The sequence below is a fragment of the Sycon ciliatum genome, chromosome 1, assembly GCF_964019385.1.
Source record: "Sycon ciliatum chromosome 1, ocSycCili1.1, whole genome shotgun sequence".
NCBI lineage: Eukaryota > Metazoa > Porifera > Calcarea > Leucosolenida > Sycettidae > Sycon > Sycon ciliatum.
This window is the reverse complement of record NC_088643.1, coordinates 86,148,846-86,171,746: the sequence shown is the minus strand read 5'-3', so window position 1 is coordinate 86,171,746 and position 22,901 is coordinate 86,148,846. Positions and strand designations below refer to the sequence as shown.

The following is a 22,901-nucleotide window of genomic DNA, read 5'->3' as shown; positions in this document are numbered from 1 at the left end:
ATACAGTCGAGTCATGTACCTCTGGATTTTTTTACACCGGTTTTGCACGAATCACATGGACCATCCAGCTGGGAAAGTGGTCCAATCCAGCTGGGAAAGTGGTCCGGCCATGGCCGGACCAGCCTGACCGGTTCCGCCGGCCCTGCTCAGAGTTTCGCTTTCAGGGCAAAAACCAATCATCAGACGACATAAGGACACCTACAACCCTAGCACCCAACAGCTCAGCTGCCACTCACAGGGTCTGGAGTGAAATGGAGAAAGATGCCCATGCCATGGTTTTCGGTCCAATCCAGGGACGGGATCCCCGGGAGTGAGAGGGAGAAAGATAATCGTGGGTCAGCATACAGAGGCGTTTCTCCTCCAGTCCACGTGCAGGTCCAACCTTGCTTCAACTTCAGCCCACGCTTGTTGGTCCAACCTCGGCCTACCCTTGGCCCGGTCCAACCTCGGTCCCCCCCCCCCCCCCCCCTCAGTCCACCCTTGGTCCCACTTTGGTCCACTGGTGCGGCGTGGTGCCCGCGAATAGAATACACAAATGCACATAATACTTCATGCCGGGTCCGCATTACATGGCAGTGCATAGGCCCATGATAGGGTCCTCAGTTATTCACTTGATTACTGTTCATGAAGCTCCGGTGAAAATACTGTAGTCTGTTTGTTGAGTCGTTCACCGGAGCTTTACAGCACCCATTGATTTCTCTACTTGGCTGAATACCTGGTCTGAGATACCAATAGTAAATACTGCACCAGATAGATGGAGATAGAGACTGCGGGGAGTCAGACTGCGTATTCTTTGGGATTATGAAGCTGAAGCACAAGCTGCGGGCTAGCAGTGTTGGCAGGAGCGGCAGCAACAACGGTATTAGTATCATGCTCATTGTACAATAATGGCTGCTGTTACTTCAAGGTTCAAATATGAAGATTCTAGGTCAGGCTATAATAGAAGTCGCTTGAAATTAGCAGGGGCTGACCAAACTTGATAACTGGATATCCAGTCCTGTAACTGACTCACATCATAGTTTGACTTCAAAGTAAACACTAGTCTGAGTGCAGGTGAAAAGCTGACTACTGAGTACAGCTGTGGAAATGAGAGCCAGGTTGGAAATTTCCATGTAAGCCAGATTATACTCAATCTGCGCCAGATTATAGATAGCATGTTTTTAATAAATGTAATCGCGAGAAAAAGAAATGGGAGACTATTGCATTTGCACTAAAGTATGCGAGTGAGTGAGAAAAACTAATGTCCGCATACACATCATCTAGGCTACGAACTAATTACGGGGCCATGCAGAACTCAGCGATGTTGTTCTGTGCTGTTGACTGGAGGCGCATGCCATCAGACGCTGCCTGTGTGGGTATCTGTGCCTTGTTGAACGCTCTGATGGATGAGTACAAGACCTGTCCAGGCCTAGTGTTGTTTAGAACAACAGTACCACTGGTCTGTGAGCCAACATTAGTCCAGTCCTGGATATCAGCAGTGAATGGCTGCGACCCAATAGCCCAGTGGTAGATTGCTATGCCACTTTGCCTATCCTCAAATCCATGCCATGATGCACTCACTGGCTGATCATAGAGTTGACAGTCAAGATCATCATTAGTTTCGCCGTCCACCACCACACCAGGCCGAGGTGGGGTATTGTCGATGATCAGTTTCCATGACGTTACTGTGCCTGTCAGCAAGGCAGCGTTCTCTGCCATGACAACCACATAGACTGCTGTGTTGCTGGACAATTGTGGTACAGTCAGACTAGCTTTGGTAACCATGCCGACCGACTCCGCTGGTCCAAGACTGCACGTGTCCTCTACCTCACTAAGGCACAGTGAGTATGCGATGATGGGACTTTCATAGTCTACTGTGCTGTTTCCCCAACTGACCTGCAGTACTTGATCGGTGGAGATGAACTGTGTTGAGGTATCACCATTCATAGATATCCTAGTATCAGATGGTGCTGTAGTATCCACTGTTACTCCATCTGATATGAACCATGATTTCAAATTGGCCCCGTTCGTTGCACGAACAGTTGCATAATACTTTACACCGGGCTTGATTTGACATTGCGTGTTGGGACATGTAGCAGATGTGCTAGTGCCAACATTCGTGTAGGACAGGGTTTGAGTTCCACCGGGTGTTGTACCGATAGCATAGTCAAAATGAGATATTCCACTCTCACTATCAGTGATGCTGGCCCAGTTAGCAGACAGAGAAGACACGTGACTGGTGTAGTCAATATCCAGACCAATACCGTCATTTACGCTGCCTTCGGACGGTGCTGTCGAGTCGAAGATGAACTGATCACTTTCTGCCGTGGTTCTCCATCCACTACGGTCACGCAATGTCACTCGAATGAAATACTGTCCGCCTTGTGTCAGGTTGGCACCGGAGATGGCAAAGTAGCTGGAGAAATCCATTTGATTGACAGAGTACACAGGCTCTGTCGTGCTGACATCGATAAGAAAGGCACTGATGGTTTCGACACCACTCTCGCTATCCTCTACTCCATCCAGCCAAACCTGAACTTCCGGCTGCACTCCACTTTCATAGTCGACTTGAAGGCGAATGCTTGACAATGATATGCGCGATGAGTCCACCACCACACCATCTGATACATTGAAAGAAGTGAGTCCAGCCTGGTTCCAACACGTCACATGGGTAATCAGCTTCTGACCGGTGGGCAGCATATCGGCATTTAGGCTAACTGATGTTTGAGGATCCAACACGGTTGCAGACCATACCTTGTTATCACCCTGAGAAGTGCGCAGCTCAAAGTCGCATCTGCTGATGCCGGATTCAGCATCGGCAAAGCCAAGGCGTTGAAGATTCAGCATAGATGTAGATTTTATGTAGTCAATGTCATCGCCACCCCGCATGCCCTCGTACACCGCGCCAACAATGGGTGGACTTCTATCTAGTGTGACAGCATTGGATGTTGCCATGGTGATCAGTCCTGCTGCATTTGTTGCTGTCACTTGTACAGTGTAGGCAACACCAGACACAACAGGACAATCTCTACAATGCGCTGTCGTCATCTCACTTCCCACTGTCTTGCAAAAGATTCGGCTAGACTGTTGGCCTGGAGTTGATAGACACCACTCATACCGCATTATACCGCTTTCGTCATCCTGGAAGCCGCTCCATTCTATTGCCAGCGTGTCCATACTGGAGACATAGGTCTGGCCAGCTGCAAATTGAACAGTGCCTTCTGCAGGCGGCGATGAGTCCACTTCGAAGATACATGTTGCACGAATGGAAAGGCCCTGCTCGTTTATAGCCTGCACAGTAGCATTGTACGATACTCCTTCCTTTAGATTCAGCTCAGTGGCATGCAGAATAGATGCTGATGAAGAAATGCCACCGCTTCGCCATGGCAGAGATGTTGTCAGGCTGTCTGTTTCCACAATTGACCAGCGGAATTGCAGATTGGGAGATTGGAGATCAAAAAAGCCTGCCAATTGTAGTGTCAATTCATTGGCAGTGGCAATGTAGGGCTTGCACGTAAGCTGGCCAGCGGCAGGGGAACTGAAATCTACCTGGACACCATGCGAAACCGAGTGATTTCCGGCATCTGTACAAACGACTTGCAGTGAGGCAGTCGGCAGAGGCACTAAGAGCGGAGATGTACTGAAAGTGCAGTTAGAACACAAACAGGGTATTTGTCCACGGGAGACCTCCACTTGATTGTCAGCTATAATCCACTCACAGCCTACGATAGCAGTTTGGTAGTCAATAAAAGATTGGCATAGGGCAGTAACTTCACCCGTCTTGGAGTTTACATTGAGTAATTCTACCTGGCCAGGCCGCGGTGGTCTCTTGTCAACAGTCACTGGCGATGAAACTGACGTCATTGTCTCACCAGCCATATTCACCGTTTCAACAGTTACATAGTATGACTCACCATGTTGTAGCGAGCAGCTACTGCAAACAAACATTTGATCTGGCGACACTGAGGAGAATTCAGCTACCTGACATCCACCAGGAGAGACGCCCACTGCCCAGCGATATCCAAGCACACCACTTTCGTTATCACGGGATGCACGCCATTTTGCCGATAGATGCATATTGGGATTAGAGCCAGTCATGGATTCACTTGCTGCTGGCTGAATAGCTGCCGATACTGAACTAACACTGGGCTGTGTTAGATCCACTAAGAATGTTGGTGATGTCCAGTTAGTTTCAAGGCCAGCAGAGTTGGAACATTGCATATACACAGCATAGGTTTGACCATGTTCAAATTGCACACCGTCAATTTCACTTCTCTGAGCAATCCCACTTTCTGTCTTCATTCCAATCTTTTCATCAGTAGCGGTGTTCACCAGCCACCACTTATACTCAGTGATTACAGACTCGCTATCTGTACATGGCGTCCAGCTTAGTGTAAACTGGTTAGGTTTGGCCCAGAAGTCAGGTACATTGGCTGAGCCTGGTGAAGGTGGCATGTTATCCAGGATTACAGTTGCAGACATTGTTGATGAAGACAGTCCAGCCAGGTTTGAGCACTGCAGCTGGCATTGGATTTGATCACTAGCACCAGCAAGAGCAGAGTGTGGTATAGCATAGCTGACCTGCTCTGGGCTTACTCCAGAACTATGAAGGATAGTGTTCTCTGATTCTCCAAGAACGTTCACAGCGCAGTCAGTTACCATCGACTCATGGTCTACTGGTAGTGCCCAATTGCAGGATAGATCAGATGTAGATGAAGCAATAGTAACCTTTATTCCTAATGTTGAATCCACAATGTCCAAGTCCCTCAGCACTGGTGGACTGCCATCAAACACCACAGATAGAGAGCAGTGGTTCTCATATGTCCAGAGACCAGCTCTGTTTCTGCCAATCACAGTTGCATAGTACACCTGGCCTGTCACGAAGGTGCTGTGCATCTCTGCCATGTTGCTAAGGTTACCGGCCATGTTGTATCCCGTGATCTGGTTGCCGAAGGGCTCGACGCCGATTGCCCACTTGTAGTACCAGACAAAGCTCTCGTCATCTTTGAATGGCTCCCATGATACTGAGGCTGTGTTACCATTGAACTGCAGCACTGGCTTCTTAGCGTTAACAGCCGGAGTTGTATCGATAGTAATGGCTTCACTCTCACTCATCACTACACCGCCGGCATTGTTTTCAGCTTCTACCACAACAACGTACTGCTCACCACTGTTCAGCTGCAGGTTGTTTGCAGTTGCTTCCATACGATATCCAACATTTTCTTTGGCTCTCACCACCGAACCATCTTTAGCAGACTCGACAGACCAAGAGAAGGAGGCAATATCACTCTGACGGTCTATGAAGCTATGCCAGCGTGCAGTAAGGCTTGAGTTGGATGCTTGATACCTCTTTCCCTTAGTTGTTGTACCAGTGAATACCAGTCCTTTCGTAGGTGCAGTTACATCTATCAGCACACCGTCCGATGCTGCACAGCGCTCCAGTCCAGCATAGTTGACCGCACATACTTCAATGATGTATGTCTCTAGATCAGTGAGCTGAAGATCATTTATAACATAATTGGTTGTGGTGTTGGGCAGGCGTATCATAGAAGAAATTGCCAATGCTGGGGTTCGACTGCTCTGCTTGGCAATGATTGTTTGGTACAGCACAGCGCTCTGCTTGTCCACAGGTGAATCCCACACAGCATGCATCGCTGTGACGTCTTTCTGATGATCTGTATCACTACCTACTACGGCGCCATCGGTCACTGTAAACACCCGCGGTGCTGTGATGTCGACAAGAAACCCATCAGACCATATAGACGAGATCAGGCCGGCATTGTTCATGGCCCGTACGACGATGCAATAGCGAACATTAGTATCAAGTGCGCCTTTGGGGAAGCTGTTAAATTCTGTGTTGAGTGATGCTGGCTTGTCGGTGTCGAAAAGTGGCACTTTGCTTGAGCAGTCCGCATAATTCCAGCTGTAGTGTTTGACTCCACTTTGTTCATCCGTGAAACCAAACCAACGGGCTCTAAGCTTGTCATTCACAGAGGTATAGTCAATATCATTCGAAGACTCGCATGGCTCTGTATCGGTGCAGAGATCAATTACCATGCCCCCATCTGGTGGCGATGTATCCACTAGCACACCATCTGAACTGACCAAACTTGTCAGGCCTGATCGACTGGTACACCATACATTTGCGAAGTACGTCCGTCCTGATTGTAAGTTACGATTTCCTGTAGATTGCATTGTCTGCAAGCCAACAGCACGCTTGGACAGCACATCGGAACTGCCTGCAGTCGTACCAATTGACCAAGAGTAAGATTGGATTCCACTCAATGCTTGAAAGCCCATCCACTTGGTCTTCATGGATTTTGTAGATATTTGGAAGTCAATTTCAGCCAGGCTTGATCCTGATGGGTCGATGTCCAGCACTGTACCACCTACTGGGAGCATGCTATCAATTAGTAAACCATTTGAACACACTCTGTTGCTATTGTCACCATTGTCGGTGGCATCAACACACATCCTGTATGTGACGCCGTGAGTTAAGCGGGTCTGTATTGTGAGTGACAGACCTGTGGTTGTTTTTGTAGCCAGGGTTGTGTCCGATTCATCAACAACTGATACAACATAGTTCTTGATGCCTGACTCCGAATCTACAAATCCATTCCAGTTAGCAGAGAGTTGATCAGTGTTGCTTTGATACATGATATCAACTCCAGTAGTTGAGCCATCAAACACAGCTCCACCTGTAGGGGGTACACGATCTACTAAGACTCGCTCAGACTGGATGTCTGATGTAAGACCAGCATTGTTCTCAACTCTTGCTACAAGAGAATATACATGGTTGTTGAGAAAGCTGCCCTGTGATACGAGACGATCATTGGGGTGATCTACTTGCACTGTACATGGTTGGCTGGTACAAGAAAAGGTGGTATAACCTTGTTCTGTGCATAGATTTGTTCCCTGGTCGCACACAACTTGACTGAACTTAATCAGACCACTCTCTGGATCGGAAACCCCAGACAGAGTTGCAGTCAGCCTCTTGCCGTCAGCTGAAGAGATGTATTCATAGTTATCAGCTTGTGCCGGAAGTAGCCCCATCAAGTTTAACATGCCACCTGTTGGGGGTGTATCATCCAAGGTGACACCATCAGTTGAAAATATGCCACTTGTACCCAGAACATTGTCGACAGAGAGAAAGGCATAGTAACGGACTCCTCTTTGCAGCTGCAGGCCCTCTAACATACAGTATCCACTATCTCGTTGACTCCTTGGACAGTCCACAAATGGATGTTGAGCCGATGTGGGCGATGTTCCATATGACATTTTGATTGATGACCTGGAAATACCGCTCTCTGCATCCTGCAGGTTATCAGTTTTCCAATTAACTGTGAGGGCAGATAAGCTGGATTGGTAGTCAATATCCTTGTTGAATGGGACTGACACTGACAGAGGACCATCCTGGAGACCATCTGTGAGGGTAGGAGCACTTGTGTCTACGAGAAGAGGTAGAGATGTCATGCTGACGGTATTGGAGCGGATGTTTGCAGCCATGACGTGTACTCTGTACATTGAACCATGCTGCATTGCCACTGGTATGCTTACTGTCAATGCGTCTCCACTATTTCCAGTTGTCCGAACTGATCCCAACTGACTTGATCCAGTATTCGGATAGGCACGGACTTCAGTAGTATACTGCACATTTCCACATGGCACAGTAAAACCTTCCAGCTTGATAGTTACACGCCCAGTATCTTTTGTTAGTGCAATTTCCTCTCCTCCTTTTGTTGTTGATTTCGGTAATACAGTCTGCTGATGATCAGTCAGTGTCACGGTACCAAGACTAATTGGAGGTACTCCACCAGGCAATTGCTTGATAGTGGTAACACTGCAAACAGCATGTCTACCTGTGCAGTATGTGGTGGGATGGTCACATGCATCTTGCCTCTCATAGCATCTCTTCTCTGATCCAAAGAAAGATGGATCACAGCCTCCTTTGCCATCGCAGTTGTTGCTTCTCATGCACACGTCCTCTTTCCTGACACTACATTGATATGCTGTACCCGAGCATCTACCTCCAACACATCGATCTGTGTGGGTGCATATGTTATTGTCATTGCAATTGAATCCGTTCTCTTTGTTCGTCCAGGCACTTGGATTTTCTTGCAGCTTACAATACTGGCACTGTGTGGAGGGGTTGGTTTGTCGCTCTGCATAGCACCTTCCACCAATGCTGCATCCACATCTCCTGTTGCTGGCAATGCAGCCCTTTGTCTGCTGACACTTGCCGGAGGAGCTGCAGCGTTGACACTCCGTCTGGCACTCATGCCGGTAGTCTTCACCCACGCACTGGCCATTACTGTTACATTTGCTGTTGCGGATACACACATCCGGGTTGCTGCATCGCGTACCCACCGGCCTGTTACTCCATTGGATAGGGTTTGAGCCATGGGTGCACAACTGCATGTGGTCAGTGCATGATAGAAAGAAAGAAGCATAAATACTATACATTGCCATTGATCTGCAACAAGCTCAACAACACGTCAAGTACACACGAAGAACACATTGGCAACTCTAGTGCTGATTACTTGCAAACCAAGGAAAGACTGATTTTTGTGTTGTGTGACTAACCTGTAAAGCATCAGCACTGTTCATTGCAATTCAGATCAGTTATTGTGCCCATAGGGCCATAGCACAGCTTGACGTCCATAACATAATCCCGTAGCTGGAAGACTATGATTTACTCTAATAGCCCTGTGGCTCTGAGAGCGCTCGATTTTGGAAGAATTCTGGCATGGAATCAAAGCCTGATTTTCTTTTTCAGTTTGGGTTTCGACATGAAAATCCACATGCATGTACATGAATTATGGTCCCAGACCATAATTCATAAACCATAATTGAGTGATTTATAACCCGCTGTTTATATTATGGAAAGCCTGGAATGTATACTTCCTCCGTTAACAAAAACTTCGTGATGGGTTTTGATGGATATGAGAACGCTTAGAACAGGGCAAGAACAGTTTGTATCCACTGTAAATCACTGGGCGATTGTAGTTCAGCCTATGTACAGCGCCTTTCCGAGAGAAACTGTTGGCGGAATGAGCAGAGAGTTCAGTTTGCGTCGCTCGACACATTTTTGACCCTGCGTCGCTGTCGTCATCTGCTGCACGCGAATCATCATCGCTCTTGAGTCGTTGTTCAGCTCGTTTCAGCCTTGGCTCGGCTTCTTTGATCATACTCCGCTGAACGTTCGTGATGTCGCCGTCGTTCAAGTTGGCTTTCAAGATGCGTGATCCGCCACGGTGGCAATTACTCGTTTCCACCAGGGAGTCGTAAACATATTTCATGACTTGCTGGTTTCATCTCCACTCTCCAGAACTCCGCAAAACGAGAAGTAAAGGCACAGCCAAACTGATTCCATTTCTCTGATGGATGCTCCTGCCAGCACTGAACGGCAGCGGCTAGCAAGTCCCGTCGATTTTCCTTAGCCACGAGACTCACGTCGGACTGCAGACTTCTAAAGAATGCATGGTCAGCATTTGAATCTGGGCTTTACGCAGGTTGAACAAGAACTTGAATTCAGAATCATTTCATAGCACCGTGCGATCGGAGCTGCTGCTTGTTCACTCGCTCATTGTGTGAGATCGCTACTCCGTTCCATTGCTCTTTATCACTCTCAAACCCAGTGTTAGAGAGGCCAAGCAGCGCATTATGCCCTCCGAAAAGTGGTATTTCAGTTTCGTTCGCCATGGCTGCCATCACCCATGTTGCCACAGTGCAACCATTGATTCCGTTCGGTTTCTTGTGAAAGGTCGCTTTCCTTGCATCGCATCTCTGTCGTGGCAAGGCCGCGAAAGTGATCACGACTCCTTTCACGCCAGTTTGTGAGCAAACCAGTCCCTCAAAAATCAATCACGAAGTTTTTGTTAACGGAGGAAGTACCAGGCACTCAGCTGCGCATGCATGATCATTTAAAGCACCAGGCACTCAGCTGCGCATGCATGATCATTTGGTCCTGTGATACATGTATAATCATATAATTTTATATGTAAACTGGCCCATCCAAAGATAAGCATTAAAGTCCGCTGGATATTCGCTTCGCGGGGCATACCGGTACTACATTTAGTAACTCCAGAGTACTGTAAAAGCCATATATATCACGAAGTGCTAACTCTAACGAGTTAACGAGGAGAAATCTGTCGTTAAAATAGAAATCGTTATACTGAAATCGACACATATACGGTCCTATTGAGCGTTGAGCATTGAGAAGAAGTGAGAATCGTTTCCTTTGGTACACGTAAACCAGTCAATTTCGGGAAATCGTTATATGCGCCTCGTTAGAATAATGGCTTTTACAGTAATAAGAAAGTAAGCAGCAGCTTTGTTGAAAACTCTAGAGTAGTAAATTATACTAGTAATAGCTGTCCTGCAGCGTGACATTTACATGAATGTGTGCATGTAACCGGTACCAGCATGCCATGCTTATACTGCTTACCTGGCATTGTGGAGAGTCGGGATTCGTTGCACCTTCACTATAGCATCGCTTCCCGGTGGACGTATCGATTAGACAAAAACCTCTGTTTGGGTTGCACCCACCAACACCATTACAGGACGTGCAGCTAAACGGGCATGAGTACCGCGTGCCAGTGCATCGGCCAGAGCGGCATGCATCATCCTTAGTGCATGCATTGTTGTCATTGCATCTTGACCCAGAGTGTGCTTGCCAGGCGGTTTTGCTCGATGTAAACAAGCATTGCTGCAGATATCATACAGCACATAGTACAGAGGAACAGAGTTTACGGCTATGTCACGTGACAGTTGCCATGGTTGTGTCCAATCAATAGCAGCATACAGTGTGTGGTACAGTGCTCAAAGCTGTAGGCAGCAAGCTGTTTCGGCCATATTGGCCTCATCAGTACAGCTACGTGTGTGGTACAGTATTACGTGTGTGTGTGTGTTTGCGAGAACAAATGTCTAGTGTCTTGGCCTCAAGCAGTGCTCTATGGGCGTATACATGTACCCTTGCTAGGGTAGGGAGTACAGCACACACTGGCCTAAACAAGACCTTACCTGGCAGATAGTCGATGTGGTGCGAACATAGGCGTTATTCCAGCACCTCCTTTCAATGTTGCACTGCCTTCGTCCTCGGTTACAGTGTGTCGTTTGTGATGTGGTTGGGCAGCCCCTGCCACCGTTACTAGCACTGCGTGAGATACCTCTAGTTCTTCTCCTTGTACCTTCATAGCAGGACTGCGTGCAGCCACCCCAGCGTCCCCAGTTTGCAACACTGCAGTCGACTGACGGAGCACACACCACAAAGAGTGCACATGACAAAGGGCACTGAGAGCCGCAGTCACAGCACACACATGTACATAATGATCATCACCCGACTCATTGTCATAATATGGCAGGTTATCCCATAGTAGACTCATTGTCACAACAGGTTATGGCAGGTTATCCCATATTAGGCATACTCGTATAACTATCTGTAGAAGCACTTGCCTAGTGTACACTAGTGGACGGATCCTGGCTGGATACAAGATTGCAAATATGGTGCGCTGATTTTATAATAGATCTCCCTACACTGCTATAGAAACATGCAAAACGTGGATCCCGCTCTGGATCCCGCTCTGGATCCCGCTATACATATGAAGTACTTGTACACATGTCAACAAACAATGGATCACTCGTAGTGTTTTGCTACTCTGAGTTTCATTCCCTGTGTGCAATCACCAGGCGAACAATATTCAATGCAGACTGGTCACAGTATAATGGGAATTTAAGAGGTAGATACAGGCGGAAACAATTGCACGGCTTAGCGGGATCCCTGACATGGAATCTTTGGGCCAACTTGCGAATTGAGAAGCACCTAGCGCCTTACCAATTGCACACACTGCCTCCACTATGCTACAGGCATCTAGCACTCAGCTTCACACAATTCTCGATTCGCAAGTTGGTATCAACTTATCAATTATATGTGCATGAAGGCCATTGAAAAATTGTACTTTCTGGAACTTTACACTAAAAAGTTCATGGACTTCACTGGACATTTGATGTGCAAGTCTTTTTGAGCGATTTGCAGAGACCGTAATTGACAATTGCCAAGCTGTAAACAGATCAAGAGTGTCTAGCAGGGACACTGGTTACACAATGTGCCAATAGCTCCTCCGAAGATGTTGCCAAGATGAAGCATTTCACAATACGTCCACATGCTCCGGCTTACCTCTGCAGACATTTCCATCCTTTCTGGCAAAACTTCTGCACCTGAAACGCGCAACTCGGCTGTACGTAGTACTAACCTGATATGAAGACACCGTTCTGTGATAATAGTGTAAAGAAATCACCACACACTGAGATTGGTTAACTGATGAACACTATGATTATAAGATCCCCATAGATACATGTCTCAGTGTGCAAAACACTATGATTATAAGATCCCATAGATACATGTCTCAGTGTGCAAAGACTCCACCGTGTGCCCATCCATTCTATCCATACGAGTACATCTTCACAACGCTCCGAATGGTCTCCCGGCTACACCAATCTCTGAAAGAAAAATCTGAATCACATTTGTCACATTATAATCTCTGTTTTGTCTGCAGTGACTGCATTCCTGAAAATGGGCTTTGGCCGAAAATTTGGATGATCATATATTTTTTTCTTTCAAGTGATTGGTGTAGCCCAGAGACCCTTAGATAATACACACAGTGTACAATGAATTTACTCACACTGGTAACTCAGGGAATGGGGTGATTGTGAGACTAAGAATTCATCATGCTTTGGATATCAGTATCTATCCATGATGTCATTTGTAAAATAGCAATGAAAAATATCAATTGTGCACTCATAACCATGTATAAACAATTAAAATGAAACAATTCCAGAACGTTTTCGTGTGACCATCATCAGTGGAACATCGTCACATAGTAAGAATCACTAAAACAACCCGTTATATAGCTAGAGTAATATGAAAAGAAGCGTGAGAATGCAGCACAGCTAGCGGTTATGCATAACGCGTGTAGTGTGAACCTTTGCAGTGTATCTGAGAATGGTAGCAGTAGATGAATGTGGCAGCTGTGAGTGCGTGTGGACAAAAACTGGTGAGTGCGTATTATTTAAAAAGTGTGAGTGCTACAACATTTTCTTTTTGCTTGCATAGAACAGGGTCACGTGTGCGAATATTTATCACTCTCTTATTATTGACCCCCACAGAAACTTGTGATCTCTAAGCGGTCAAATATCAGCATATATTGACCGCTTAGGGAGCATCTCATAAGTTCGCATTTTGTTTCTAAACGTAACGCATTTCGAAACGGGGGTAGGGGGGTAGCGCCCATTTCGGATAGAAAATGGACAGTTCGCACATTTTCTGGATGTGTACAATACAGTGCTGTGCATGTGCTAGACCGCTTCAGACAGCAGGGTAGATCTACCGGGTGTGTTTTAGGTGTAGATCTAACCCTTGCACTACAATACACGCATGCAGGCTACTCAGAGGTGTCAAATGTCACACCAGCCTGATCAAACAGTGTACCTGGCCAGCTTTGACAGTACAGTCGTTGTGGAGGAACTCTGTTTATGTGTGTGTACATGTCATTGATTGAACTAAGCATGTAACTTACTTGTACTCAGTAGATGCCGTACTACTGTATGTACTTCGACACTAGCAAAACATTCATGTTCATGTCCATGTACATGAACATTGTACATGATTGTGTATACCATGGCATGGATATGTACAGTACAGTAGATCTACACTGAAAATGTGCGATAAGACTTTCAAATAGTGGGGGGAGGTAGGGGGGTAAAGTCTATTCGAAATGCGTTACGTTCACAAAAAAAGTGCGAACTTATGAGATGCTCCCTTATATTGACGTATAGGATATTACCCAAGTACGAGGGTGTTACCTCCCGAATATCATCCCGACTGCGTAGCAGGAGGGATGATATGAGGGTACGGTAACACCCGAGTACGCGGGTCAATATCCTACTTATCCCAGGTACATCTACGCATTTTGGGGATCGACGCAACTGCGTTCTCAATACAATTACCAAGGTACAGCTATACCAAAAACAAGATGCTGCCTTTCTTTTCAATCCAGTCAAGGTTTGAGAGCGATGGAGCTCGGGAGACAAGTTGCATTTTAGTAGTTGGACTAGAGAATTGACGGAGATTGCACTGTTATGATACATAGTCATTTGGTTCAAAGTAAGGGCCATACTTCAAGTCACGGCGAGATACCACGTCATTATGGAGGCTGGTGCTAACTTCCTTGTCATTGGATCGGCGTGGAACTTTCAACGGTTTGGGATCCTTGCTGAACACTGTCCGTGCAGGCAGTAACCACAGTGTACATATCGTCGGACATTGGCACCAGTGAGTAAAGTGCATTTCGTTGTATCAAGACTCTTCGTTGTATCACTATCGGCCACTATGCAATCGGAAGAACGTTGATCTTGTTATCATGGTTATATTATAGGCATACTGGATTTGTAGCAGCATCTACGTTTTAGATTGTTCTTGTGGTAATCGTACTGGATACAGTGTCATGATAATCATTGCAGGTCGCATCTTGCATCCATATCTTATCTACATCACACATGGATTGCTGAGCTCTTCTTCTTTCACACTGTGGAATATTCGGCTCACTTTCACGTCTTGTACTTTTCGTGTTGTTACGGTATCTCTCCTTGCAATTAGAAATTTTCACTCGGATGGTGATACTTTGTGTAGTTTTCGAGTTTACAAAGAGTGAATGAGAACAGATGCACTTCGAAGTCTCCTTTGTGTCGTAGTGTTGAGTTGAATAGTGATTGGAGTTCGTTGTTTGTTTGTGTGGAATCTGGTTTTGGACGTTGTCGCGGAGGTAAGTTCTCTCCGTTCACTTTTACTGTACCGACGGTGCACTCTGCATTGGCATGCTCCCACCCTCTCACGGTTCTGTGTAGTGCATTTTGTCCCTGGGTTTCTGATTGAAAGGACTCCAGTGGCAAGATACATTGCATCGAATCGAGAGGGGGTGGGGGCATGCCAATGCAGGGTGCACCGTAGGTACGGTAAAAGTGAACCCAGTTAATAATGAATATCATCCCGCGCGGGATTGTATTGGCTATTATTTCCCGGTCAGCAAGGCTCCTGATTGGCTGAAACAGGCCTATAGTACCGTACCATGGGATAACGCTTATTATTGACCACTTACTTGTGACTTAGCCCGAGGACTTAGAACTTTTTCCTCAACTTAGAAAAAAATCAGAACTGAAAGAAGAAAAATCTGAAGCCAAATGCTGGGCTTTGAACCCAAACTGTCAGATTCTCAGTCAAAGAACTTGGGGAACATACTACAAGAGACAACTGAAAACTTCGGTTTACACAGAAGTAATGTCCAATGTAAACGGCATATATACATACTATTATACTATTACAATAGTATTCCTTTCTTCCTATAGCAAAGCAAAACCAGTTTTAGGTATGCTATTTCGTGATAAATCTATTATTGCCCTCATAATCGGTCAATATATGAAATATAGACCTCGGTCTTTTACTCGTTCTATATTTCATATATTGACCTCTTTAATCGTGCAATAATAGATACATACAGCTTCCAACACCTGCAACTGCTTAAAGAAACGTGCGCAACAATACGCACTCACCAGTTTTTGTCCACACGCACACCCATTCTCAGATACACTGCAAAGGTTCACACTACACGCGTTATGCATAACCGCTAGCTGTGCTGCATTCTCACGCTTCTTTTCATATTACTCTAGCTATATAACGGGTTGATGGTCACACGAAAACGTTCTGGAATTGTTTCATTTTAATTGTTTATACATGGTTATGAGTGCACAATTGATATTTTTCATTGCTATTTTACGACTGTTGTCTCCTCGTCGGTTATTTAGATGTCATTTGTATCCAAGTTATGATGTCATTGTGGCATATACTCCATGATACTACTATGTATCTGGCCTTCTAGATAATCCGGGCTGTGCTCGCTGTATGATCAGAAGAATTGCAATTGAACGTAGCCAGCGATTTACTGAAAGATTGGAACAGAGTGCTTGATATGCATACAGCACATTGAAAACACTTAGCAGTCCACACAATACCTGTATCTTCTGCAGCGACCGAGATTGAGGAATCCACAACCCGTGTTGTAGCTCTGCTGCCTGTTGACTTTAATCTTGTTGGTGTGCCGCTGGCTCCTGTACGCAAATACTTCTGTGTTTGGTCTACGAAACACCATAGACCAAACATCAGGGCCCACGTGCAGGATATGAACAGAGAAGACAGTGATAATAATTATTGATATTGTCAGACGTAGGCTTGTACTGCATATCACTCCATCTGTTTAACAATCCCTGCATTAATGTTATCATTTCATGTACAGTAAAACCTGTAATGGCGACCACTCGGATATGGCGACCACTCGACCATGGCGACCACTTTTCCTTGTCACGGACGCATTCACATTCAAAACAGATTGGATAAGGCGACCACTTGCTCAACGCGACCGACGACCACCCACCCGCGACCGCTTTGCGTGTTCTTTATCGTCGTTTCTTTTCCTGACTTCTTCAGTCAGTTTTGAGTCTCACCAGTGTCCCTGCCCTCCCACCCTTCATTTCTGTGCATCTTATTATTGCTTTTTTGTAAATATGTTTTTGCCGTGATGTGCTTGCCATGCCTACATGATGCCAAATCACCTTTGGGGATATACACCCGTTTTTTCCCTCTCTACTGCGTCCATTGGCTCGAGGGTTTTTTCCCCCGGCTGGCTCGGTCCAGGAAAATTAATCTGACGGTCCTAAGTGGTTCTGCATCATCCGGGCTTATTTCTGCTATCCGCTTGCACACCTATTGCACCTGAGATTCTCGGTCCCCAGTCCTTGCTTCCATGCCTCACACGTTATCCGGTTCACATCTGGCTGCGGCCAACTACCCTTCACTGTGTGTGTTGTTTCTATTGCTGTCTATGTCTCTGTGTGTGCCAGTATATGTGGAGCGAGAATTGGCCTTTTTTGTGTTTTTTTAGAACTTTGAGTTTATTTTGCCTGTATCACTTTAAAAGGAGGCTGTAATCGGAGTAATAGTGCAGTAGGACTCCCTTTATCCAGGCAAAGTGGGACCAACCGTATACGCGTACCGGCCATTTCAAAATAATAAGCAAACAGGCTTGTCAAGAAAATTGCATGAAGTTACAGGAAAATCGAAAATCAAAATAGGTTGAAGGGCTTGTTTGGGCACGGAAAATTGTTCTGGAGAGGTTTCGGAACAATTGGCGCTGCCGTTTAAGAGTTAGAGATCCGGTCCTGTTTTAGGCCATTTCCGATGATTTAGAAATTTCCCAGGAAATCATTGCCGAATTTTCACAAAACGTATGATTTGATTGCATTTTTTTGCTGATCAGCGGTGTAGTACCGGTACTCATACTTCTGCACTATGGCTATGCTGGGTTGGGTCAGTTGTGTTTGCGTGGGGGGGGGGGGGTGCATGGGTGTGTGTGTGTTTGTGTGTGCGTGTGTGTGTGTGTGCGTGAGCGCGTGCGCTCGGGGGTGCATGCGTTTCAGGGCTCACATATTTTCTATTTGAAGTCTACATACCTGTTAACCATGGGCTGTTTCTGGCTAGATTAACTCTTGTGTAATCAATGGTGCTAGTGAAGCTTATATCAGATCCACTCTGATTTAGCCACCCGCACTATTAGCAAGTATTACCTTCACTGGGGCAGGAGTAACTGCAGTTGGATCCCGGGACGTATACCCTGATGCCGTCAATCCTTTTTCTGCACCCTGTCCTCACCCATTTACTGAGGCGTGGTGAGCCCATAAGTGGGATCATTTCCAAGTCCACCCATAGTTTGGGGATTTCAGGGGGTGTCGGCCGTTGGGCGGTTCAATGGCCAATTGAGTCATCCTTCCAAGATTCCTTTTGAATCTCTCCTCTCTCCCGGGGAGACCCACGTGACCAGTTTTGGCAGTGAGCAAGTACACATACAAGTACTTCAAAAGTACAAGGGTGCACGTGCGTGTGCGTGCAGGTATGCAGTTGTGATTCCATCGAGGAAGATATATCTTTGTTGTGAGCCAAACGTGAGTTGGACGTATTCAATCACCATGAGTTTCAAAGTCATACTTCTGTGCGGAATATTTCTTCAATTTGACAGCTAATTTTCCATGCAGCTCCTATGCTAAAGCCATGAACTCAGTGCGCGACCAGCAGGGTTGAGTACATGAAATGCGGATACTGAGCCAGCAATAGATGTAAAACAGAAGAAAAACACATGGGACCGAGTTATGAAGCAACATCCACGACGGCCGTTGAATGTCTCAGTAACATGTCAGTTTCGCGCCCGGTTATCGCACTTTTTTGACTGCTTATTATCTTGTTACAGTCGTGGATAGTTGCTTCATAACTCGTTCCCATGTGTTTTTTCCTCTTTTACACGTGAAATGAATCATTTTGGACAATATCCGAAAAAAATGTTGAAATGCGCATGTCACGCTGTGTAATCAAACTCCTCAGGCATGTAGTACTAGCATACATGTAAATATCAATAAAAATGGCTCACCCGCTTGGCACTTCATTTGGATCTCTCGGTGGGAGCGTGATGACTGGTAGGCGGATATTTATTGGAAGGATTGGAAACCTGTCTCCGATATCAACAAGGTCCCCAATATTACCAAACTGTCCATTAACCTCCCACAATACAGCAGCAAGGAGGATTATGCGAAGGGCATAGAGACGCTGATGAGTTGCCATGGCAACAAAGCAATTCTTTGGCCGCGTCAAGCCGAGCCGACCACCTCCACGGCGTGCCCTAGACAAAAAGAAACAAATTGGCAGTCAATTCTTGGTTTGGGGCTGAACGCCCAATATGCAATGAAAATGGGAGAGCTTCGAAGCTGTGCACTCATACCGGTTGGGTTATCATTTTTTGGGGAGCTGCTGTACTCATGGGCATGCACGGTGAATTTTGCATAATATTATCATCTTGTTCGGCTAGTTCTAGGATACTGTGTGTACATGATAGGAAAATGTCAAGTGGCCACAGGGCCAGGGACTGTAACTCAGTCACCAGGCGCGTAGCTAGCTCGTGTATAGTCGACGTACATGTAGTGCGGTGGTCACTACCTGACCAGAAAATGCCTGATTCCACCTGTACTACATACTGTATAGCAGGAAATTTTCGGACGGAATTTATTTTCGGACAATTTCGTACACGGCTTCTTTTGTACTAAAATTAATTCCGTACTAAAATTTGTTCATGTGAAATTATGCACACTATAGCATGCATACTGCTTGCGAACACGTGTATTTAGCATGCATGCAGCATAGCTAGTACTGTGCGAAAATATAATCCGTACCAAAGGTCAAAATTCGGCTTTGTCCGAAAATATTTCCGTCCGAAAATTTCCTGCTATACAGTAGGCAAAATAGGCAAAATGAGGTTGCCGGTGGTACTCACTACTACTTGGTCACCGCACCACAGATGTGCGAGCTACGTCCTTGGTCATGTTATTCATGGCGCACTGCAATGCAGTAGGCTTGAAAGCCTAAGGCTGCGTTCTGAGTCTTCTGACCAAGCCATGTTTCCTGTACTGGCTGTAACCAGTCTTGCAGCAAGGTGCATCCAGTACTAGGATATGGGAATTAGTATGCTTTTTCAGTAGTAAAGTTACTGATGCTCAGCCTTCGGCACACGTGGTCACTTGGGACGAGTGTTGAGTTTTTATCGTCCGACATAGCGCTTCAGCAAAGTTCAGGTCTGACACAGATCTCACTACACTGTGCATTTGTAGGGGGGGGGGGGGGGGCAATGCTGACTAGAGTTCTCCCCGCTTTAAAAAAATCTGTATCCTTCACAAGCAGCCGAAACATTCCCTCTTGGCTTCACCTACTTGAGTCGCTTTACTTGATCTTCACACACGTGAAGATACCTTACCTCACACTAGGTCCGGGATTTCAGCCGAGGTGAAAATTTGACTCAGTCGTTGCTTCGTTGGCTGGTACTTCATCCACTGGTAGGTTGGCGTTGTAAGTTATAGTAAATTGCTGTTGTTTATCTTCATCGGGATGCGTGCTGTTGACTGGCACCTTTCGAGGTCTTCAAATGCTTTTGTTCGGTAAAATGGAAGCGTCGCCAGTTTGTCACCAGGCAAATTGAGAAAGAAAATTTTCATCCGGCTGTAATCCTTGCAAATGGGCTATACAGGAGAGTTACTATTCACCTTGAGTACATACACCACTGACAACGAAACGTTCAGCTTGGTACTGCAGAGCCTTCTAGTCGATAAATACGGCGCTGACCAAATTATTGAAGCGCTAATAATGCTTGCTGCTCATTCATTGCCGATCGACAGCTAGCTATGTATCTCGGGCGCATCCAAGCCGCAAAGCCTGTTGACACTGACACTTTAGTGACAGTCGCGTGCGCCAAGCAGTAGTCGCCAGTAGTCCGCATAACCAAGATAACCATGAGAACAGAGTCAACACAGTCAGGATTTGACGCGTGATATTCAATCTATGCATAAACAAAAGCAATGCGATTGTTCCCACATGGGGTCGGGTGATGGGCATTCTCTCTCTGCCGCATAGGACAGCTAGCAACGGACGGTCTTGACGCAATCCTGGAGTCCAGAGAAGGGGCGAGATGACAGGCAGATGGTTGGTAGGTGCAACTAACTACTTAGTAGTACTTTGCTAGGCGGCCAGAAGACATGGCATGTCATACTCATACAAAGTCATAGGTCAGTAATCATAGTAGTTGAGTAACATCTGAACATACCGGGCTATCGTGTCAGCCAGTCCGAGGCTCAGATGTTGACCTCGCAGTCGCAGTGCAGTCCATACAAATCATGGGGATGGGGGCGGCAGTATTGTTCCTGATTCATTTTCATGGCGTTCGTCTCTTTTCTTGCCAATAAGGTCATCATGGTCATGGAGCTATTCAGCCGTTGAAGTTAGTTCAACGAAATGGTCACCATGACAGGCTCCAGATTGTGGCATTGTCATCTTGTCACCGAAGTTCTGAACGCTCTGCATCAATACAAGCACGACATGCGCGCAGCTACTAGCTCATGAAAAACATGGTCATGCAGGATAGTGAGCAGATACAAAAGTCACTGGTCACAGTGGTGGTCGAAAAAACCGCTGATCCACCTCATACTGCTTTTCGCACGATTCCGTATTCATTGGCATACGTACGTGCTATTCTCCCGGCTTGTTGCAAGTCTCCAATTTGCCACCTAACGTCACTCGACTCGCAGGAGACACGACCTTGACGCCAATGTCCTTGGGGTACATTTTTACTTGTTTCAAATATTGAAGACTGAAGTATTGAATTTTGTTGCACACAATCATGTAATCAGAGAGATTGTGCACGATGATTTCTATGCGGGGCCGGGCAAAGATCAGTAATAATACAATGGTTTGTCAACATACAATGCCATTGGCTGGGCAAGCTTGCATGCACGACCAGCGATAACGACATGCAATGACAACATTTAGCAGACCACAATGTGTTGCCAAGCTGCACTCGCAAAAGAATGGCTAACAATACGTTCTGACGTACTCTTCCTGACTGATTGACATTGTAGGCATTGGAAGAAAATCTGTCTGCCCGATCGAGCTTCATGTTCAAGTTCGCAATCATCAGGAGTCTACTATGCGAACAATTTCCTCGGAGACAAGAATTAGAACCTCTTGTAAGTTTTCTGTTATGCCCAAGAGATTACACATTACACAGTGGACTTTTTCCTGCAAAGAATGTACCAGTACTACACTAGACTACACCGGCCGGTGGGAAAGTGGTGCATGCCGGAATGGTCAGCGCAATGATGTCTGCCTTCATCATCCATTGTCCTATTCGGCAGCAGTTCGTCAAGAGGATAGCAAGCGTAGGAAAGGGAAATGCTTTGAAAAGACAAATTCACAAGGGACCTTTGTGAAGCATTCAATAAAGCACACCTTACACACTGACCGGTGTGCCTGTGAGTGGGTCGATTCTTCTCGGCGCCACAATCCCAGAGGACCGGATTACTGGGGTGAATGACTATGTGAATGAAAGAGTCGTATTATGTTTAAAAATGGTTGACGTTCATAGTCAATTCGTACTTCAGCGCCATCATTTGAATACTGGGACTAACAAGGACGTGACGGGTATATGTGGCACCTGTACTGTAGCCTGAGCAAATCCCTTGGGCCTTGTGACTCCTGTCGCCGAGATGACACAAGACTACACCAGCCCGTGTACATGAATGCATGTCAAGTAACCGGAGAGGACAGACAGAAGGAGTATATCGGAGCCAGAATTCAACAAGAGACACGGCACCCCCCACCACACCACCACCATCATTCAGACATGAGAAGAGCACGGAACTATCAAAGTGTGTCTGGAACCTGAAGCGTCAAAATAGCGAGTACAATCTTGGTTGGTCAGTTATTGCCCAGACCCCAGGTCCCAGTAACATAACCAAGCGCTGTCCTCTGTGACTAAGACTAGTAAGAGGGAAGCTAGAGATCCTTCAGGCGGACAAGCTCGTCAGTATCAACAAAACTCAAAAGATCGGAGCTATTGTAGTCAGCAAGTGCAGACATGAAAATAAGTACTACCTCTCAAAATTCTCACTATCAGCCATCACATAACCTTTTCACTACTCGCAGGTGAGGTGCTGCTCATACTTACCCCACTGTTCTTCTCCTCGCCTCCCTCATAAGAACATATGGTTGCATGAGCCTAGGCCTAAAGTGTATTTTTTGCGCCTATTTTTGCACCCCATCACCCAAATCATTTTCATATCACACTATCATTCATTCGCGGCATGATCCAAGCTTGCAGCCTATCTCAATCATAATAATTATTATCTTCTGAAAATTGTAGTCAAGTTGCTGTCTGATGATCGGTTAAGGGGGGACGGGAGGTTCGCTGGCCATATTGCAGTGCCCGTTATAAATTCGCTTGAATCTC

The 22,901-nt window shown here is 46.1% G+C and overlaps 1 protein-coding gene across 1 annotated transcript; it reads right to left on the bottom strand.

The window, feature by feature from the left end:
* Positions 1–755: 755 nt before the first annotated feature.
* On the bottom strand, positions 756–20,197 carry LOC135806074 (uncharacterized). The gene is made up of 7 exons (XM_065320221.1): positions 19,878–20,197; positions 18,504–18,752; positions 16,042–16,164; positions 12,155–12,249; positions 11,002–11,228; positions 10,427–10,687; positions 756–8,391 (listed from the first exon to the last, which is right to left on the bottom strand). Exons 2-7 carry the CDS (start codon positions 18,692–18,694, stop codon positions 1,276–1,278), a joined length of 8,013 nt encoding a protein of 2,670 aa, XP_065176293.1. The 5' UTR covers positions 18,695–18,752; positions 19,878–20,197; the 3' UTR covers positions 756–1,275.
* Between the last annotated feature and the right edge of the window lie 2,704 nt (positions 20,198–22,901).